This window comes from Cnephaeus nilssonii (assembly GCF_951640355.1).
Source record: "Cnephaeus nilssonii genome assembly, chromosome: 13".
Taxonomy (NCBI): domain Eukaryota; kingdom Metazoa; phylum Chordata; class Mammalia; order Chiroptera; family Vespertilionidae; genus Cnephaeus; species Cnephaeus nilssonii.
Window position 1 is genome coordinate 3,024,220 of NC_137084.1, and position 20,156 is coordinate 3,044,375.

Here is a 20,156-nt window from a genome sequence, read left to right on the forward strand (position 1 = left end):
AGCCTCCTGCACACTCCTCACTGGGGATCGAACCCACAACCCAGGCATGTGCCCTGACCGGGCATCAAGCCGGCAACCTTCCGGTGCACAGGACGCCCAACCAACTGAGCCACGCCAGCCAGGCCAGGGTGTTTGTTAGTATCTCCCCATAAAGGCATCAGAGCCACCGCAGGAAACGCCCAGGCCCGGCTGCCCAGGCAGGAGACGGGGGGGGGGGGGGGGGTGCCATCCATGGGCACCCTTGGCACCAGGAGCCAGCAGGGCTTCCACGGGGAAGCCCCGCAGGAAGGGGACTCCGGGCAGAGGAAATGGCCTATGCAGGGGCCCTGAGTGTGGGCCTGGCCCTAGACAGAAGGAATTTGCCTTGGAGGCAGAATACCTTTCAAGGAGTAAACAGGCTCAGAGATAACCGGGGCCAGGTCCCAGTCAGAGTAGGCGGTGGCCCTAAGGCGTTGAATCACAGGCACAAAACTTGTAAATAAACTTCTCAGCTCAGTTGCTGGGCCCTATGCCAAGAGCCTCCCACAACATCTTTTGTCTTCCATCAGCCCAGGAAGTCCTGTACCCTCAGAGAGGTTGAATAACTTCCCCAAGGTCACACAGCCTTCAGTCCTGCCAGAAGCAAGACTTGCCCGGGTCAGCCAGACTCCAGATCAGAGGGGACCCTGTGGAATGGACCAGGGAGGGGCTGAGTGACCCCAGGGAGCACCGAGCAAGAACTGAAGTATTGTCCCCCTTCCGCTCCCTGGGGGAACCCAGTCCAGGGCAGTGGGGGCCCTCATAAAGTGGGGGACAGGCCTGCAGCTGGTGGGGAGACTCCAGCCCCCACCCCAGAAAGGCCCTCCGATAGTCTAGCTCAGCATTTTAATATTTTTAAAAAATTGCTGCCATTCTTCAGATGGAAACTTCAGCCCTAGCCAGTTTGGCTCCGTGGATAGAGTGTCGACCTGCTGACGGAGGGGTCCCAGGTTGGATTCTGTCCGGTCAAGGGCACATGCGGGCGGGCTCGATCCCCAGTGGGGGGCATGCAGGAGGCAACCAATGATGACTCTCTGTCATTATTAATGTTTCTATCTCTCCCTTCCTCTCTGAAAAAATAAATAAAAATATATTTTTAAAAAACAACAAACAAAACACGCAAATGGAACCTTCACCTCAGCTTGGGGCTGCTGCAGTGCGTGGGGATGGGCTTGCAGGGGCCAGCGGCCCAGCTCTCCCTCCCTCCCACCTTCAGGAAGCCCCGAGGGGGCCAACCGCACCCATTTCTCAGATGAGGAGCCTGAGGCTCAGGGAAGGGCAGCGGCTGCCTAGGGATGCGGCCAGCGGGGTGGGCCCACACGCTGCTCTCAGACCCCAGGGATGGGAACGGCCTGTCTCAGGGGCCCAGCCTTCCCCGCAGCAGCGGCAGCAAAGCACCGGCTCCCGGCAGGCCCGGGAGAGCCGCATCGCCTGTGTGGGGGCTGAGCCCAGTCAGGCTGCGCGGCTCCAGTGCGATGACGGGTGGCACCGAGATGGGCAGGTGGCCCCCGCGCATGCTCTCTGAGGCCCCTCATCAGAGGCTCCGGGAGGAGGCAGTGCGGGTCCAGGATGTACTGGCTCCTCCATCCCGCGTGGGGCCACCCGCACAGTGGCCCTCAGCCCTGGGCCCTTGTCCGCTGGACCAGCCCCTGCCCACTGTGCCCGGGAGTAAAGTGAGGTGAGCCCATGTGACCCCCCAAGGTTGCTGGGGAGTGGGTGAAGCACAGGAAGGAGCCAGGCCCTTAGGCCGTGTAAGCCCTGACCGAGCAGAGGGAAACTCCGACAGCACCGTCCCCCCATCCTCCCGCCCCCAGCACCCCATGGCCCTCAACTCCTCTTGGGGATCTCGGCGGAATCCAGCTCCAAAATTCATGCAAGTTCAATACTTTATTCCATCACAGATCTGGGATTGTCTTTATATAAAAATAACAGGTTGCCGAAACTTCTGCTCCAGGAAAACGGGTCATGCTCACCTTGTGGCTTCATGTCCCATCCCCCTCGCCCCCGTCCTGTAGGGCCCAGGGCTGTGGCCTGAGGGTTGCAAGAGGGCGGAGGGAAGGTGGCAGGGCCAGGAGGAGGCGGGGCGGAGCCACCTTCACTGCTGGAGGTAGGCTTTCAGCCAGAGGTTGCCAGACTTCTTCAGGGACCTGGGAGGCAGGGGTGGGGTGGGTGTTGGGGACCCAACTGCATACCAACCCCTCCCCCCAGGAGGATGAGGATGCTCAGAGGTGCCCCCATCCCTCCCCTTCCCCTCCCGCCTGGGGCAGGCCGCTGGGTGGGGGTGAAGGGGTGGACTGAGAAGTGAGGCCACCCTCTCAGGAACTGGAGTGGGATCTAGACCTGGCGTGGGAGCAGGGGGAGGGGAGGAGCCAAGGCCGAGTCCCGGCAGGAGCCAGGGTGGGCCTGTCCCTCCTCCCCTGCTCTGCCTGTTGCCTCCTGCTGGGCCCTGCAGCCCAGGGATTGGTGAGGCCCGGCCCTGACCCCCAGCAGCCCAGGTCAGGCAGAGGAGCCGGAAATGTCAACGTCTCGTAGGAAACGCTGTGCCACGTCCTAACGGGCCAGGCTGCGTGGCGGGGCTAGAGGATGAGGCCGGGAGGGCCGTGAGGAGAAGCAGGAGTCCCAACACCGGATGGAGGGAGGGCGGCCGAGCACAGGGGACCGCGCGGGTCAGCACACAGGCCGGAGGGCTCTGGCTGGGGAGTCCGGCCCCCGCTCCCCACTGCCCGGCCCACCGGCCCTCGCCTGCGGGAGCCCGCCCGCTCTGCCTGCTTCCGCTCTCGCCCCTTCCGCGCATTCTCGCAGCCAGAGCATCTTCCCAGAATCCAATTCCTGCGTGTCCCCCCCACCCCAATCCCCGCTCAGCGGCGCCCACACACCAGCACCTGCTCGGGCTTTTGCACTGCTCTCCCCGCCCAGAATGTTCTTCCCCACATGTCTCCGTGGCCAGCCCTCTCCCTCCTGCCTGTCTGCTCCCTCGTCACCTCAGTGCCAGCCCCCTGCCCGGCGCTCCCCGCCCCCTCCTGCCTCCATCCACTCCCTTTCGTGTCTTCTGTCATTTCCTTATTTTAGGCGCTCGCTTTCTGCGTCCCCTGCGGGGATGCCAGGCCTAGAAGGCAGGGGTCTGGAGCCTGGTAGCACCTCGGACGGGGCCTGGGCCCAGGGCCGGGGGCCTGCCCGTGAAGGCTGGGAAGGGGGGCCGCAGGCTGGGGGCAGAAAGGCTGCTGGGCAAGGCCTCCCCGGCCAGCTCCAGGGGGGCTGGGGGCTCAGGTGAGCTGGGGGGACCAGGCGGGCAGGAGCCACCAGGAGCCCTACCTGACGATGTCCACGAGGGCGGTGAGGAAGGGCTTCACCTCGTACGTGAGGCCGTGCTTGGCGCACAGCGCCCTGACCAGCGGCGCGATCCTGTGGTAGTTGTGCCTGGGCATCGTGGGGAAGAGGCTGGGGGGGGAGGACATGTGCTGGCACCGGAGGAGGGGGTGCCAGAGGGACCATCCCCCCCCGGCCCTGCTCACCACCCTCCCAGGCCCCAGGGAGCCGGACCTGCCGTGGGAAGCCGCACGCCCACCCTGCGGGGCCCGGCTGCACTCACTGGTGCTCGATCTGGAAGTTGAGGTGCCCGCTGAACCAGTCGATGAAGCGTGAGGACTCCACATTGCAGGTGGCCGCCAGCTGCCGGGGCGGGTGGGGGCTCAGGAGAGGGGGGCCGGCATGCAGCCCTGAGCCCACGGCGGGCCCTGAACCCGGCACCCCCTCAGGGCCCCTTCCCTCTCAGCTGTGACCCCGCCCCCACCCCGGAGGCACCCCTCCCGGCCCCCCGCTGCCCACCTGCGAGCTGGCCCAGTCCCGGTGCTTCTCGTGGCCGATCTCCTTGGGGATGTGGTTCATCTGCGTGACCCACACGAACCAGTGGCTCTCCAGGACCCTGCGGGAAGGCTCAGGCGCTGCCCCATGTCCGGCTCACCCCGCACCGCAGGCCCGGCCTCAGCTTCCTCATGGAATGGGGCTGCGCACCCCCTCCCCCGCCGGTGTGTGAAGCAGCTGCGAGGAGCAGGCTCCATGTGTGAGCCCAGAGGTGGACATCCACGGGGCCGCTCCCCCCAGACCCACGGTCCCGGGGAGCCCGCCACTCCCGTGTCACTCGAGTCTTCCACACCCAGGGAGGCCGTCCTGCTGACCCATCCTGCAGATGGGCACGTGGAGGCTCTGAGGGCGGAGGGCTGTGGCCAGGGCCCCGCTGCCGGTGTGTGAGCCGCGTACCTGACAGCCACGAAGAGGAGCAGCGCCCCGGAGACGCTGTAGAAGGGAGTGTAGGACCAGAAGAAGCGGCAGTAGAAGCTGGCGGCCCAGAGCAGGTCCTGAGAGAGCGGACACAGAGGTGGCGAAGCAGCCGGCGGGGCGCCGAGCTCACCCCGCTTCCTGCTTGAGGTGCCTCGGAGCCCTGGACAGGACACCGCCCCTCACAGCAGGGGGAGGGAGGGGCCCTTGCCCGGCCCAGTGAGCACGGAAGTGAGGGTGCCCGGCAGGGGCTGAGGTGGGGAACCCCTGCCTGGGAGTCCTCCTGGCGGAGCCCCACCCCCAGGGAGGACACCCGCCCCCAGCGCCACGCCCCGCCCGCCGCGCTCACCTGCCACTGCAGGCACACCAGCATGTAGGCCAGGTTCTCCACCTCGAAGTTCACCAGCGTGAGCAGCGGCGGGCCGACTGCAAGAACACAGGCTCAGACGGCGGCGCCCGCGGGCCTCGTGGGGCCGCGACGCCGGGACGCCCGGGGACTGGGTGCTGGGCCCAGCCAGGGACGGCCCCTCCCCCCCAAGGCCTGGTCCCCATTCTCCCCGCCGCGGCCGAGCTTCCCCAGGCTGCCCCTCGCCTCACGGCCCCCGTGTCCCTCCTGCAGGTCAGGGCCAGCCTTTCGTGGCCACACCCGTGAATCCTCACCCTGGGCACCCCAACAATTGCTCTGACCCTCTAGGGCTCTGGACCCCCCTGACATGAGGGCTGGAAGGAATCCCGGAAGCTGTGGGCAGAGGGCACCCCAGGAGGGGCCAGCAGGGCACAGGCTTGGCGATGGGGCGGTGGTGGCAGAGCAGGGGCCGGGGGGCGCCGTGAGGAGGGGGGTTGACAGGTGCCCCTTCCCCGAGGGGTGGCCGGCAGCTGCCCAGCAGGCACAAGCGGACGGTGCAGGCTCAGGCGTGACCCCCCGCCGTGCCCCAGCCGTGGGGGCACAAAGGGACTCACTCAGGAAGAAGTACAGGTGCTGGTGGTTGTAGGGCAGGTATCGGCGCTTCTTCCTGCCGTACTGTGGAGACAGGCGGCGGCTGGGGGGGCGGCTCTCCGGGGCCCCCTCCTCCCAGGCAGGGGCAGGGGGCTGGCTGGGGCCACCGGGCAACGACAACTCTAGATTCTAGCAACGGCGCCCCTCGTCACAGCAGGCTGGGCGGTGGGGAGGGGGCACCTCTGGGGTAGGGGCCCCGCCTGGAACTAGAGTGGGGGCTGGGTCAGGGGCCAGGCCCCCTCCGCAGCAAGGCCCGGCCAGCGCGTGTCCTCGCCCTCCCCACGAACCTCAACAGACGACTCCCCCAAGAGGAAGATGGGCGCCAAGGTCACGTCGGGGTCTTTGTGGGAGACGTTGGGCTTGGCGTGGTGCTGGAAGTGGCGGAAGTTCCACCAGTGGGCGGAGAAGCCCTGCAGGGGACAGGGGGCTCAGGGGAGGGCCAGGCCGTGCCCACCACTCGTGCCCGCACGCTTGGCACCCCGGCTCAGCCCCTGCTTGCCCGCCACATGCCCCGCCCTCACCTTCAGCTGCCCCATCACAAACTGCTGGGCCACGTGGTTCCACCGGGGCCTCCGGAAAACAGACGTGTGGCCCAGGTCGTGCTGCAAATACCAGCTCTGGGCCTGGGGAGAAGGGCAGGCTCAGGGGACCTGGCCCCCAACTCCGGCCGTGGGGGAGGGTGCTGGCTGCCGGGGGGGTGGGGGGGGCCCAGCCCTGGAGTCCCAGTGAGCCCCCAGCCCACGGGCACACCCGCAGCCACCAGTCCCTTTTAGGACCCGGCCTGCCAGCTTCCTCTTTTTACAGAACACTGAGTTCCGGGCGGTCTGGGGCCTGCACGTCATGCAGCCGGGGTAGCGCCCTCTGGCTCCCTGCCCTGTGCTCGCTCAGGGTTACGGAAGGAGCTTCCTCAGCTCATTTCAAATGCAGCTTGCGGCCTGGCCGGTGGCTCCGTGGTTAGAGCGTCGGCCCAAGGGTCGCCGGTTTGATTCCCGGGTCAAGGTCACGTACCTCATGCCTCGGTGGCAGGTTCCCCAGCCCCAGGGGGGAGCGTGCGGGAGGCGACCAATCGATGTGTCCCTCTCAGGTAGACACTTCTCTCTCCCCCCTCTTCCCGCCTTCCCTCCCCCGCTTCCACTCTAGAAATCCAGGGGGCAAGATCCTCAGGTGAGGCTTAAAATAATTAATTAATCAGTTAAATAAAATGCAGCTTGACCCTCAGATACACGCCTTATGGAGTCTCTGCTCGGTCGTTCATGCATTCACTCGTCCGTGCATTCATTCATTCATTCACGCATTCATTCAGCCAATGAGTCCGGAATGTCCACGTGTGTCTGTTGGGCAGGTTAGGGGCTGCAAGACAGCGGTCACCTGGGAGACGGTCAGGATGAGGGCAGTGAGGGTGCTGGGCAGCCAGCCGGGGCCCAGGAGGTAGACGACGAGCCAGGCGAGCAGCTCCATGGCCAGGATGTGGCCCAGCAGGAGCGCGAAGAAGGCGGGCCGGGCCTCAAACAGCTGCATGTCCTCGGCTGCCTGGCGCAGGGCTCGGAAGTCCTCGACCAGCTGGGCCTGCCCGGTGAGTTGCCAGTCAGGGGAGGAAGCCAAGTCCCAGTTGTCCCCAGAAATGGCCCACAGCCACTCCTCCCGTGCCAGGCCCAAGGGGTGTGGCCACAGGGGTCAGAGAGACAGGAGCACCTGGCTTGGGGTGACCTGGATTGCTATCTGGAGGCAAAGGCTCCCCTGCGAAAAGTGGGGGTCGGTGAGAAGCAGAAACAGCCCGAGTGGGTGAGCCCTTCGAGCTCAGCGCATCCAAATGCTCGTTGTAGACGGGGATGCCGGCCCAGAGCAGGGGAGGGCTCCTGGAGGCGTCCCTGCAGCTCACCCTCCACTGCCTGCCGAGGAGGGGCCGGCGGACAGCCGTGGCCTGGGTCCCATTGGGGTACTGCCGGTGGAGCCGCTATGGCCGTGCCCCCCACGCCCCCCGATGGCCCAGCCTCCACCAGGCCCTGCTCACGTTCTGGGCTCCGTCCTGGCTGGGCTCCTCGGGGGCCAGCTCTCCGATCAGCAGGGGCTGCAGGAACTTGCGCACAAAGCTGAGGTCCTGGTGGAAGGCACGGAAGGCATCCTGAGGGAGAGCAGACAGTCAGGTGGGCAGACAGACAGACAGACCGGCCGCGGAGCAGCGCCCGGAGGCTGCCGGCGAGCTGGAGGACGGCTGACGGGAGGGCACAGCAGACAAGACAGACGGGCGGATTCAGCTGGCCGCTCAGTGGCCGCGGGACTAGCCGCACGGGTCAGCCTCGCCCAGGAGCTGCCTGGTCCTCCCGGCCCTGGGGCCCTGCCAGCCAGGCCCAGCTGCTTCGCCGCACGCGGGCCTTCTCCCCACCTGCTGGGTGCATACGTCTCCGGGTTTGCTAGGAGGTCTCCTTGAAAGCCTCGTGATTCCTTTTATGATAGTTTACAACCTTAAAAAAAAAATCTCTGGAAAGCTTTCTGGAAATCACATGCTCTTCTGCGGCATCGAAAATAAGGTCTGGGTCACAGGCGTCCCATTTGGCCGCGGGGGGGAGGGGGCGCTCCGTGGAGGGCCACGCAGGCTGAGTTCGCGGGGGTTTGCAGGGAGGACACTCAACAGTCAAACCCGTTTGACTTTAAAAGCAGGAGCAGAAAATAATGTCTTTCAAAAAGTAAATGAAATAAGTCTGACCTTCTCTGTGAATAGCAGGGTGGTGGGAGCAGTGCAGGCTTGGGGATCGGAGGGAGAGACGAGGAGGGAGAGACGAGGAGGGAGAGACGAGGAGGGAGAGACGAGGAGGCAGATAACGGGCCAGACACTGGCCGGGGAGGGGCCTGGGCATTGCTGAGTGCGGTGACCTTGACCGGCACCCCGGGGCCCCTCAGCCTTCCCGATCTGGCCTTGTTGCCTCGGGGCTCTCAGGGGCGGGAGGAGCCGGCCACAGCCCCCAGCAGCCGAGCCGAGGAGGCAGGGACCCGGTGGTGCTGTCCCACGAGCCCGGTAGGTGACTGGGTTGCTGACGGAGGCACCGCTGAAGGGGACTGGACAGGGCGGCCGCCTGGCCTCTCACTAGTGAGCCTCCAGCTGCTGGGGCGTGTTAAACCGACGTGGCAGCCGGGCCTGTTGTCCTGCGGTCCTGGGGAGGGAGCAGCCTGGGAACCCTGCCCCCGCCCCCCCCCCCCCCCCGGCTCCTCAGGGGCCACACCTGCAGGAGGCCTGCTCTCTTACTGGCCCGGCAGCCTGGGAGGGGGGGCGGGGGTGGAGGAGGGAGCTGGGAAGGTGAAGTTTCTAGAATAACCTAGGCCAGCGGGAAGGGAAGAGGCGGCTGTGGAAACAGGGGTGCAGACCCTCTCCTGGAAGAACCCTGATGGAGGGGCACACGGCTGGGGGGAGGGGCTAGAGGGAGGCTGCCCCCCAGAAGCTGCCAGGACCCTGCCCAGCTGGAGGGGGCAGGGAGGGGCTCGGCGGACCCTCATTGTGACCTCGAGCGAGTCCATTCTGCCTGGAACTAGGCAAATCCAGGGGCAAGACTCCCGGGCCATTCTGGCTCTGGACTGCTAAGGTTGTTCTCCTTAATTACGAACATACATATGTTCTTATTGAATTTAGAGAGAGGAGGGGAGAGGGAGAGAGAGAGAAACACTGATCAGCTGCCTCCCGCACGCACCGTGACTGTGGATCCAGCCCGCACCCTCTGGTGTACGGGACGATGCTCAGCCCCCTGAGCCACGGGGCCAGGGCTTTAACGTGTTCATCACAGCGGAGCTACATACAATGCACGCAGTAACCATTTCCCAAGGTGCAGTCAGGCATGACGTGTATTCACTTTGCTGGGCAACCATCACCGCCACCACCTCCAGGGCTTCCTCATTTCCCGAACTCAACGCTGCCCACTGAACGCGAACCCCCTCCCCAGCCCGCGGCCCCGCAGTTCTGCGCTCCGTCCCCATGAATGTGATGGTCTAGGGACCTCAGAGGAGAAATGATACAATGTCTGTCCCTTTGTGACTGTCACTCAGCATCCTGTCTGCAAGGCTCGTCTCTGTTGTAACCTGTGTCAGAACTTCCTTCCTTTAAGGCCAAGTGAGCATTGACTCTGATTTCCTCTGAACCTCCCCTGGCAGCGCACAGGGCACACGCACAGGGGCACACGCACAGGGGCACACGCACAGGGGCACACGCACAGGGGCGCACGCACAGACGGGTGCATGCACAGGGGCACACGCACAGGGGCACACGGGCACAGGGGCACACGCACAGGCACACGCACAGGGGCACACGCACAGGGGAACACGCACAGGGGCACACACACAGGGGAACACGCACAGGGGCACACACATGCACAGGGGCACACGCACAGGGGCACACGCACAGGGGCATACGCACAGGGGCACACGCACAGGGGCACACGGGCACAGGGGCACACGCACAGGGGCACACGGGCACAGGGGCACACGCACAGGCACACGCACAGGGGCACACGCACAGACGGGCGCGCAGCAGGTCCTTAGAGAGCTGGGCGGCGCGGGTGGGGCGCCCCCTGCCCTGTGCTCCCAGCGAGGTGGGTCCCTGGCCGCAGACCACATCCTGATGCGCCGGCGAACAGTTTTCCGGGAGCCTGGCTCCGCCTGTGAGCCCGTCCCCGGGCCGCGGCCTAAGGACCGGCCACAGAGGCCGCAGCGAGGCTGAGCCGCTGTCCAGCTCCCTGCAATGGGGGCCTCAGAACCCGGTCTGACTGGACAGCGGTGCTCGTGGCCACTCGGCAGTAGCCCTACTAGGTGTGTGTGGGGATCCTCACCATGAGGCTGGTCACCATCCCACCAGCCGAGGACCCGCTGCCCTGGGACTGGGCTGGGGGGGCAGGAGGGGGTGCTGGCGTTTCTTGGCCACACTGGCCGCGTTTCAGGAAGCAGCGGGGGCACCCCTGTCGTCCACTCTGGGGCGCTCAGAGGTGTCCTTCCAGGGACGTGTGTGCAAACCCAGGACCCCCTCCCACCTGACGAGTCGAAGGTGGCCCTCCAGGTCTCTCACCGGGTCTCGGGGCAAAGCTGGGGGTAACACTGTGCCCCTCATACGCTGCCGGTGGCAGGCCCGGCTCTGCTCACAGCGCTGTCCCGGGCGGGGCTGGGAGTAGGTGTGGGACGTGGACAAGAGCCGCCCCTGCACCGCCCCGAGGCGGGTGAGGAACGGAGGCCGGGTGCTGGGAGCCGAGGGCAGCGTGCAGGGCAGAGCTGGGGGCGAAACCCAGGTCCTCTGCGATGCCCACGCCCTCCCAGCACAGCTCCCCCAGCCCCGCCTCGGCCCCTGGGCCCCTGGGAGTGGCTCCGCCCGCCCAGCCCTGAGCTCCCGTGCCGCTGGCTGAGGGGCCGGGCCGGCCTGCCGGGCATGGAATGTGAGCCGCCACTTCTGAGCGGGCATGGAGTCCCAAACATCACCCCTCCACTCTGTTTCTCATCGGGAACCACGAACGCCCCTCCCGTGGCCCCGGGAGGACTCAGCCAGCGCAGGTGGAGCAGCGCAGGTGGAGCACGCAGAAGGGGCCTGGCGCCCGGCGAGCGCTTCCCAGCCGAGCTCGGACCGGAGCCGCTGCTGCCTGACCCGAGTCCGGTCCGATCTGCAGACCTGGAAGGCTGGGTCGCAGGGGTGGCACGCCAGGACGTGCTGTGGGTCCTGCATGGTCAGGCCCCGGGCAGCTTGAGGGGGGCACCCCTCCACCCCAGAGATACAGTGGGGGCAAGGGACCATTTCTGGCCACTCTCCAAAGATTCTGGAATATTCCAGGTCAGACAGAGGGTGGAGCCCTGGCCGGTTTGGCTCAGTGGATAGAGCATTAGCCCATGAACGAAAGGGTCCCGGGTTCAATTCCGGTCAAGGGCACAAACCTCGGTTACAGGCTCGATCCCCAGCCCTGGTGGGGCACGTGCGGGGGGCAACCAATCAATGGGTCTCTCTCACATGGATGTTTCTCTCTGTCTCTACCTCTCCCTTCCACTCTCTCTAAAATTCAATGGGAAAATATCCTCGGGTGGGGAGTAACAAAAAATAAAAGAAAGGGGATGGAGCAGGCAGGCGGGGTGATCTGGGCCTGCGCCTTAAGCCTTTGCTGAGGAGGCAGTGGCTGTGGAGATGGAGTGAGGGGAGATGAGACCTGCCCTCCCTCCCTCCCTCCCTCCCTCTCTCCCTCCCTCCCTCCCTCCCTCCCTCTCCCGGGCGAAGACAGCACAGGAACGCATGCCCAGCGCTCAGACACCCCTTCCGGCCTCTCCCTGGCACGCCTCACAGGCAGCCAAAGGCAGTATAGTGATACTGATACTAATGCCATCAGTATCCCCATTTTGCAGATGTGAAAACCGAGGCACAAGAGGCCGCAGGGCACCCAGCTCGGAACATGGCACATCCAACTCCCACCCACACGGCAGAGCCCAGCTCAAGGACAGAGCCCCCGGCGGCCGCCCAGGCTCCCAGCTCTGCTGGTGGCCCTGTGACGGCCGGCCCGCCCCTCAGGGACTCGCAAGTGTCACTGGCCCAGCGGTGACCCCCCCGCGGCAGGCACTCTGGCTGCTGGTCCTCTCCGCCACTTGGCTCTGGCCCTCCTCGGCTGCTCCGTGAGACGCCCAGGGCAGCGTGGGGCCCTTGGGGAGACACGAGGAGGGCACCCCGCTCTGCACGCTGCGCTCCTGGGAAGGGGCTGGGGGGTGGGGATGCAGAAAGCGCCCACGGAGCCCAGAGAGGTCACATGTCACCAGGCAGCAGGGTGTGAGCTCCGGAGACAGGCCCTCCGCGGTCATGGCGGGTCCCCTCTGCACCCACCCTCACTGGAGCCTCAGGATGGGCCCTGCCTCTCCCCAACGCCCACCAGACACAGCCCCACCCTCCAAGCCCAAGGAGGAAGGCCCTGCTGTTCAAGGGCCCCGAGAAGGTCCCTTTCCATCACCCACAGTCAGCCTCAGTCTCCCCATCTGCAAAATGGGCCGACAGTGGTACCTGCCTCAGCAGGTTGCTGTCTGAGAGCCACACGGAGCTATTTCCCCACGGCTCCCCTGGCACGCCTGCACCCAGCACCTCCTGCCTCTGCCCTGGCCACACCCGCCCTTTCCCGGGCGGCTCTGCCTCCCCCTCCCCATGAGGGGTCATTTCAGATCTGTATCAGACCCCCCGACTCCCCTGCCGTGCCCTGCGGGGGCCCCGCTTCCAAGGACGCAGAAGCCCAGCAGGAGCAGCGCCCGCCTGCCCCTCCCCCCTGCTCGCCGCCAGCCCCGCAGACTGCCTTGCTGGTCCTTGAACGCAGAGCAGGTCCCCTGGGAGCCTGTGCTCCAGCCGGTCCGCCTGCCAGGGGCTCCCTCCCGCAGTTTCCACAGCCGTCTCCTCAGTGAGGACAGGCACGCGGGATCTGCTCCCTGGCTATCTGCGGACGGGCACAGCAACTCAACACGAAAACGAGCGAGCGAGCGAACGAACGGAATAAACAGCTAAGTCCAGTGTAGCATGTGGCAAAGAGCATGGGCTGTGGGTTCAAATCCCAGACCTGACTTTTTAAAAAATCAAATTAAAAAAAAAATATATATATATATACACACACATTGAGTGGCCAGATTATTATGATCTCTGAACACATAATAATCTGGCCACTCAGTGTATATCCTATATAATAAAAGGCTAATATGCAAATTGTCCCCTCTACCAGGAGTTCGACCAGCAGGCAGGCCCATGTCCCCTACCCCTGGCCAGGCTGGCCGGACCCCACCCAGGCACGAATTCATGCACTGGGCCTCTAATACACACACACACACACACACACACTGAGTGGCCAGATTATTATGCGTTCAGAGATCATAATAATCTGGTCACTCAGTGTGTGTGTGTATGTGTATAATTTCAGAGAGGAAGGGAGAGGGAGAGAGAAATAGAAACATCAATGATGAGAGAGAATCATGGATCGGCTGCCTCCTGCACACCCCACACTGGGGATCGGGCCCACAACCCGGGCATGTGCACTGACTGGGAATCAAACCGTGACCTCCTGGTTCATAGGTCAATGCTCAACCCCTGAGCCCCGCCACAGATCTAACTTTTAATTTCAAGTCACTTTGCCTGGCTGAGCCCCTGTTTCCTCGTCTGTAAAGTGGGAATGATCACAACAGGACCTGGGGGTGAAAAGAGAGAGCATCTATAAATCTGGCTTCAGAGCCACGGTGGGTGCTCGGCCCCGGCCCGGCACACCCTGTCCGTGGAGTCCCGGGAGCTCTTGGGATAGGACGCAGCCTCTTTTGCAACAGCCAGGACTTGCCTCTCCCCGCTGGTTCCACTCCCTCCAGGCCGCCTATGACTCTTAGACAAACCTGGCCCCGGGCCCAGAGCCTTCTCCCCAGGGTGCCGCTCTGTATCCCAGGATGGCCACGGGCTGACTTAATGGCCCAGGAACTCTGGGAATTTCCTGGCAGGAAGGCTCCTGCTGCCTGGACATGAGAACAGCTGATGGGCGGCCCTGGCAAGACAGCTGCCCACCCCCACCTGGTCTCCAGGGCCTGGGATCGGAAGCCTGGGGTCTGGGCTAGACCCCGCAGGGCAGGCACTGGGCTGGTCCACTCCCTGGTCTGTCTGGTGGGCCCATTATGGACAAAGATGGGGTCCCCCAACCTCAGCCACCTCATAACCCTTTTGGCCTGAACAGACCAGGTGTTCCTGGCCACTCCCGCCCCGTGTTTGGGGCCTTGAGGAAGCTGAGAGGTGGCTTAACGCAACTCCTTCCTGTGGCAGACGTGGCAGGACCAGCCATGGTCACCCACCAGGGGTGGCTCTGCCATGGCTGTCCCCACGCACCACGCAGTCTGCAGGGCACACCCACGCTCACCAGGCAGAACCATATACTGACCAGGAACAATGACGTGGCAGCCCACTGGCCACGGACTTGCGAAGGCCCAGTCCTGCCCTCAGCTGCTTGTTGTCTGGCCCCGCTCTCCCCATTTTACAGATAAGGAAACTGAGGCTCAGAGGAATGACATGCCTGGTTCAAGGCCACTCGGGGCCTCCAATGGCTGAACCGTGACCCAGCCCCAGGGTACATATATATATATTTTTTTCTGAAACAAGAGACAGACTTCATTGGTGATGAATCAATAAGAAAACCATCAGATGGAGGTCTCAGGGTCAAGGGGCTAACGGTGTGATGGGGTCCCCACACCACATGGGTGAGGGTCCCCAGCACAGGTCTGGGCAGCAAGGAGGAAAACGCAGTGACTGAAGGCTCTCCGTCGACTTCTCACCTGCTCCCGTCCTGCCCTACAGACCAGAGGTTGGAAAAGGCCAGCACAAGGATCCGTGAGGGGCGCCAGAGCCCCGCCAGGCTGAGAGGTACCCCACCCCCCCACTTGACAGGAGTGCACACACGGACAGCGTTCTCACACATGCAGGTCTGACACGGTCACACACTTACTGGCCATGGTCAGCCTCACCTCCGTGGCCACCACCGGGCCTCTCGGCCAAGGACAAGGCTTTCTGCCTGTTTCTGGAGGTTTGGGGGGCTTCGGACCCTCACCCCTCAGCCTCCTGGGGTGGAAGTGGGGGAAGGAGGACCTCTTTCCTCAGAAACAGCCTTGTTTCAAACGGTGTGGCACGGCAGGTACACCGGCGCGCTGAAGAATGCTTAAACCATGCGATATCTGCCCCAGCCGGGGTGGCTCAGTGGATAAAGCGCCGGCCTGCAGACTGAATGAAGGTCCCGGGTTCGATTCCCGTCATGGTTGCAGGCTCCTCCCCGGCCCGGGCCCTGGTTGGGGCACGTGCAGGAGGCAACCAATCAATGTGTTTCTCTCACCTCCATGTTTCTCTCTGTCTTTCCCTCTCTTTTACACTCTCTCTAAAAACCAATGAGAAAATATCCTTGGGTGAGGATTAAATAATAATAATAATAATAATAATAATAATAATAAAACATGCAATACCTGACTCTTTAGTCAGGGCACTGACCTCTTTGCCTTCGATTGTCAAATTTAAAAAAAATGACAAGCTAGCACAACAGTTGTCCGGTGTGAATGAATCAAAATTATACGTGTGTGTGTGTGTGTGTGTGTGTGTGTGTGTGGTCAGAGGGGAAACACTGTAATTTTTGGTGTATCACAGAATTGTAATAGCTCGTGTGCTGGGCGATGAGAGAGGCTGGGAATCGCTGCTCTAGAGTCCCGTGGAAGTAAAGATTGGGCAACCCGCGAGGGAGGCGGCAGGCAGAGAGCAGGGGCCTGACGACAGAGAGCCTGTCCCTCCTGGGACGGGACACACTCCCTTTTGCCGCCTCAAGTTTTGACAGTTAGGAACTCATCCCCTGGAATCTGGTACTTTCGAAGGCCAAGGACAGAAGAGCAGGGCCCCGCTCCTGTGCCCCTGGGGGGACTTCGGGAACGGCCGTGAGGAGTCCTAGTTGGCTGCTCTGCCATGGGCTCCAGCCAGATGGTCCCCCTGGACCAGGCCACACCCCTCACGGCCCGGCAAGTCTAGACATGGGCTGGGAAGGGGAAGTCGGGGTCCCCAGGAGCCAGCCTGTTCCAGGGGTGACTGTGCTGCCCAAGGAGGCCCACCCAGCCTGGCTGGCAGAGGGCTCCCACGGCAGCTGCCAGCCCTGGAGAGGTGAGTCACTGACCCTCTGACATTCACCGCAGCTCTTGGGCAAGCCACATACCTTTGGGCCCAGCCCAGCCTCTGCTGCCCAGCCCCCAGCCTCCGATGGTACATCCTCGCCCAGCCCCCAGGGTCTTGGCCCTGCCCTTGGCACTCGGCATGAGGGACCTGGTTGGGGGGACCCAGAACTGAGAGGAGGAATCTCAGAGGTGGGGGGGGGAGGGCTCTTCTATGGGGCTCTTTCGGTCATGACACACCCACCTCTGAGAGCCCCTTTCTCCAGCCCAGCCCCGGCCCATGGCCCGAGGTGCGGTCCTCCAAGCAGGGACGTGGCCCCCCTGCCTCCACGTGAGGCCCTCGCCAGCCATCCCAAGTCAGGGTCCCGGGCCAGGAGGTCAAAGGTCAGCTAGGGGAGGGCGCTAAGACCCCCGCCGGCGAAGCGGGGCACCGTGCCCAGGATCCGGCCCAGGATCCGGCCCGAGGCGCGCCGGCGCTCCATCCCGCGCCGCGGGCTCCTCTTACCGTGGCGTCCTCCGCGCCGTGGTGGGCCGATGAGGCGGCTGCCCCCCCGGGTGCCGCTGCGCCCAGCGGCTGATGTCGTAGACGCGGCGCTCGATGACCAGCCACTTGTCGCCCGGCAGGTCGTGCGGGCGGATCTGGTCCCAGCGGAAGGTGGGCAGCGGCCCCCCACGCTGCGCGGGCCCGTCGCGGCCCCCCGGCCCCCCGCCCTGCCCATGGCCGCGCGCACAAGTCCCGGGACACCGGGGTCCTCCCGAAGTCCCCGCGAGACACCCCGGCGAGCGAGGGGGCCTTCCCCGGGCTCCTGCCCTCGCCACCGGCTCCCCCGCGGCCGCGCCCGGCGATGCCAACACCGTAGGAGCGCGCGCCGGCTCTGCCCTCCGAGCGGAACTTTCCTGCCTTTTACCCGCGCCGCCCGCCCCGCCCCGCCCGGCCCGGCCCGAGCCGCCGCCCGCCCCGCGCGCCAATCCCGGCGCCGCGCTCCGGCCCCCGCGGGCCCCATTGGCTGCGGGCGCTCCGGCCGGGGAGGCCGAGTCCCGGCGGGCCCGCCCCGCCCCCGGGCCCGCGGCCCCCACGGCCCGCCCGTCCTGGGCTCTGTCCGCTCGCGGGCTCCCCGCTCGGCAGGGCGGGGCGGGGCGGGAGGGGGAGGGGACGGGCACGAACACCCGCAGCCGGTCCGCCGCGCCCTCGGGGCCGCGTCTGCGCCCTGCCAGCTGGAACAGCCGTCTGTCCGGTCTGTCCGTAACGGGCTTCCTGCCGCGCGTCCCGGGACGCGGCACCCAGAGCGCAGAGGTGGGGACGCTACCTCGGGGTGACCGCAAACAGCATTCAAACAACAGACCCCCAACGTCTGCGCGAAGAGGCCGCCCCGTGGGGCAGAGGGACTGGCCCTGTCCCGCGGGGTGTCGGGGTGGGGTGGGGTGGGGGGGGGGGGGCAGTGGTCTTCCCGCTGCTGTGGCTGTAGGGTTGAGTGAGGGGTGCCCACTGGGGCGAAAGGGATGGAGGGGCACCGGAGTCAATAGGGGGGCGCTGCCATTCACTGGGGGCTCGGCTGGGTGGCTTGCTTGTTACGACCCCCATCCCATTTTTTACTTAAATAAACTCAAGTTCTTTTGAGAGTGTAGGTTTTCTTCACACAGAGTTGGTAGGTCTTTGAATCAAGATCTCTGCCCTTACCCAAGCGTTCACAGCCAAGGCAGATGGAGCCAGGCGAGCCGTGCTGGGGCAGTGGTCAAACTTGTCTGCGGCCAGGTTCCCAGGGGCTGGTTAAGGCGCCTGCAGGGCCACCTGGACGGGGATTCGGGGATTGCGCAAGTCCCCAGTCGAAGCTGATGGTCCGGTTCAGGAATTCACTTCGAGAACCCCAAGTCCAGTGGACCCTTGAACAACAGGGCTTGGAACTTCGTGGGTGGATTTTTTCCAGTAAACATACCGTGGGCCTCCATATTTCTGGGTTTCTCACCCACGGATTCAACCCACTGCAGATGGAAAGCAGTATTTTCCATGCCAGGGTGGGAATCCCTGGACGCGGAGGGCCGACTGGATGCTTCGTTCTACACCACTTCACATAAGGGACTTGAGCATCCACAGATCTTGGTATCTGTGGGGGTCCTGGGGCTGATACCTCCTAGTGTGTCGGTGGATGACTACAGTTTTGGGGGACTCAACAGTGATACATAGATTTAAGACAATTTTTTTCTTACGCATTGATTTGAGAGAGAGAGGAAGGAAGAGAAAGAGAAACGTGGGTTTGTTGCCCACTCATTCACGCATCCGTTGTTTGATTCTTGTATGTGCCCTGACCTGGGGTCACCGGCAACCCTGGCCTCTCAGGATGACATTTGAACCGGGTGAGCTCCCCGGCCAGGGGTACATGGTGATTTCCGGCTGCAGGGCATTGACACCCCTGTGTTGTTCAAGGGTCAGCTGTATAGTTCTCCGATGTGCTAATACTTTGTCTTGGTCTAACAATGTGTGGGCTACCATTGCGGCTATGTGGGGCAGGCAGACCAGGGCCCAGAAGAAGGGCTGAGGAGGCCTCTGGGTTCTCCCTGGTACCAGGAGCACCTGCTTTGGTTGCCAGGACAACCGGTAAGGCTGTGAAGTCATCACCAGTGGGGCTGCCTCCTCCATCCTCGTGACCATGGTGGGAGCAGGGGGATCTGCAGTGACCTCCAGCCTCAGCTGCCAGCCACACTCCCCTCTCCCTCCCCCCCCCCCCAACAGGCTGTGGAGCGGGTTTGAGGAAGCAGCCTCTTAAAGGAAATATAGAGCTACTAGAGGACTGGTGCACGAAATTTGTGCATGGGGAGGGGTCCCTCAGCCCGGCCTGCACTCTCTCACAATCCGGGACCCCTCGGGGGATGTCTGACCCCTGTGGGATCGGGCCTAAAACCGGCAGTCGGGCATCCCTCTCGCAATTCGGGTCTGCTGGCTCCTAACCGCTCGCCTGCCTGATCGCCCCTAACCACTCTGCCTGCCTGCCTGATCACCCCTAACCACTCGCCTGCCTGCCTGGTTGCCCCTAACCACTTGCGTCCCTGCCTGATCACCTCTAGCCACTCTACCTGCCTGATCACCCCTAACTGCTTGCCTGCCTGCCTGATTGCCCCTAACAACTTGCCTGCCTGCCTGATTACCCCTAACCCCTCTGCCTGCCTGCCTGCCTGATCACCTCTAACTGCTCGCCTGCCTGCCTGATCGCTCCTAACCACCCCTGCCTCTGTCCCCGCTGTGGCGGCTTCGTCCGGAAGGACATGCGGAATGACATCTGGAAGGCCATTTGGCTGTCCAGTCTAATTAGCATATTATGCTGTTATAATTATAGATAAGCTGATGGTTGCCAAAGGGGGAGGGATGAGTGAAAAAAATAACAACAAAAAGCCTCTGGGGCTGCCCTAGCCAGTGTGGCTCAGTGGATAGAGCATCGACCTTCGGACTGAAGGGGTCCCAGGTTCGTTGTGGTCAAGGACACATGCCCCGGTTGTGAGCTCGATCCCCAGTAGGGAGTGTGAAGGAGGCAGCCAGTCGATGATTCTCTCTCATCATGGATGTTTCTATCTCTCTCTCCCTCTTCCTTCCTCTCTGAAATCAATAATATATATATATTTTTTTTAAAAAAGAAAAACCCTCTGGGGTGGTGGAGTCCGTGCTGGCTGCCTGCTCCTTCTAGCAGAGGTGGGTCAGCAAGTAGCAGGAGGAGGAGTCGGGCCACCCCCTGTCCCTGCAAATGCCTCTCAGTGATGCAACTGCATAGTGTGTGTTGCATGAGTTCATTCACAAGTATACCTTTGCCCTGGTAAAATATATACACTTAGGCCAAAAAAAAGGGGGGTGGGAATTAAAGTCCTAAACATAGGACATGAAACCAAAAAACTCCTTAAAGGAAACGTGGGGGGAAAGCCCCTTGACATTGGTCTTGGCAACAATTTTGTGGACATAACACCAAAAGCACAAGCAAAACTAAGGAGTGGGACTGCACCAAACCAAAAAGCTTCTGCACAGCGAAAGAATCAGCCAAATGGAAAGGTCACCTCTAGAATGAGAGAAAGTACCTGCCAGTGCTACCCCTGGTGAGAGGTTAATATCCAAAAGATGTAAAGAGCTCGACAGCAAAAAAGCAAACGGTCTGATTTTAAAACGAGCAAAGGAACTGAACAGAGATTTGCCAAATCAAAGGTGCCCGGCCTCAGGGGAACGCCAGTCAAAACCGCACTGAGGTAT

At 63.3% G+C, this 20,156-nt stretch overlaps 1 protein-coding gene across 1 annotated transcript; it reads right to left on the reverse strand.

Moving 5' to 3' along the window:
• Window positions 1-1,890: 1,890 nt before the first annotated feature.
• LOC307109293 (fatty acid desaturase 3-like) lies at window positions 1,891-18,578 on the reverse strand (the record flags this gene model as incomplete). The annotated part of the gene is given in 15 exon segments (XM_079787986.1): window positions 1,891-2,165; window positions 3,331-3,456; window positions 3,608-3,687; window positions 3,844-3,940; window positions 4,276-4,373; window positions 4,643-4,719; window positions 5,254-5,314; window positions 5,578-5,700; window positions 5,812-5,913; window positions 6,659-6,856; window positions 7,302-7,412; window positions 16,437-16,460; window positions 16,462-16,482; window positions 16,484-17,146; window positions 18,492-18,578. Coding segments are annotated over 15 exon segments (1,920 nt in total). The 3' UTR covers window positions 1,891-2,113.
• Window positions 18,579-20,156: the final 1,578 nt, after the last annotated feature.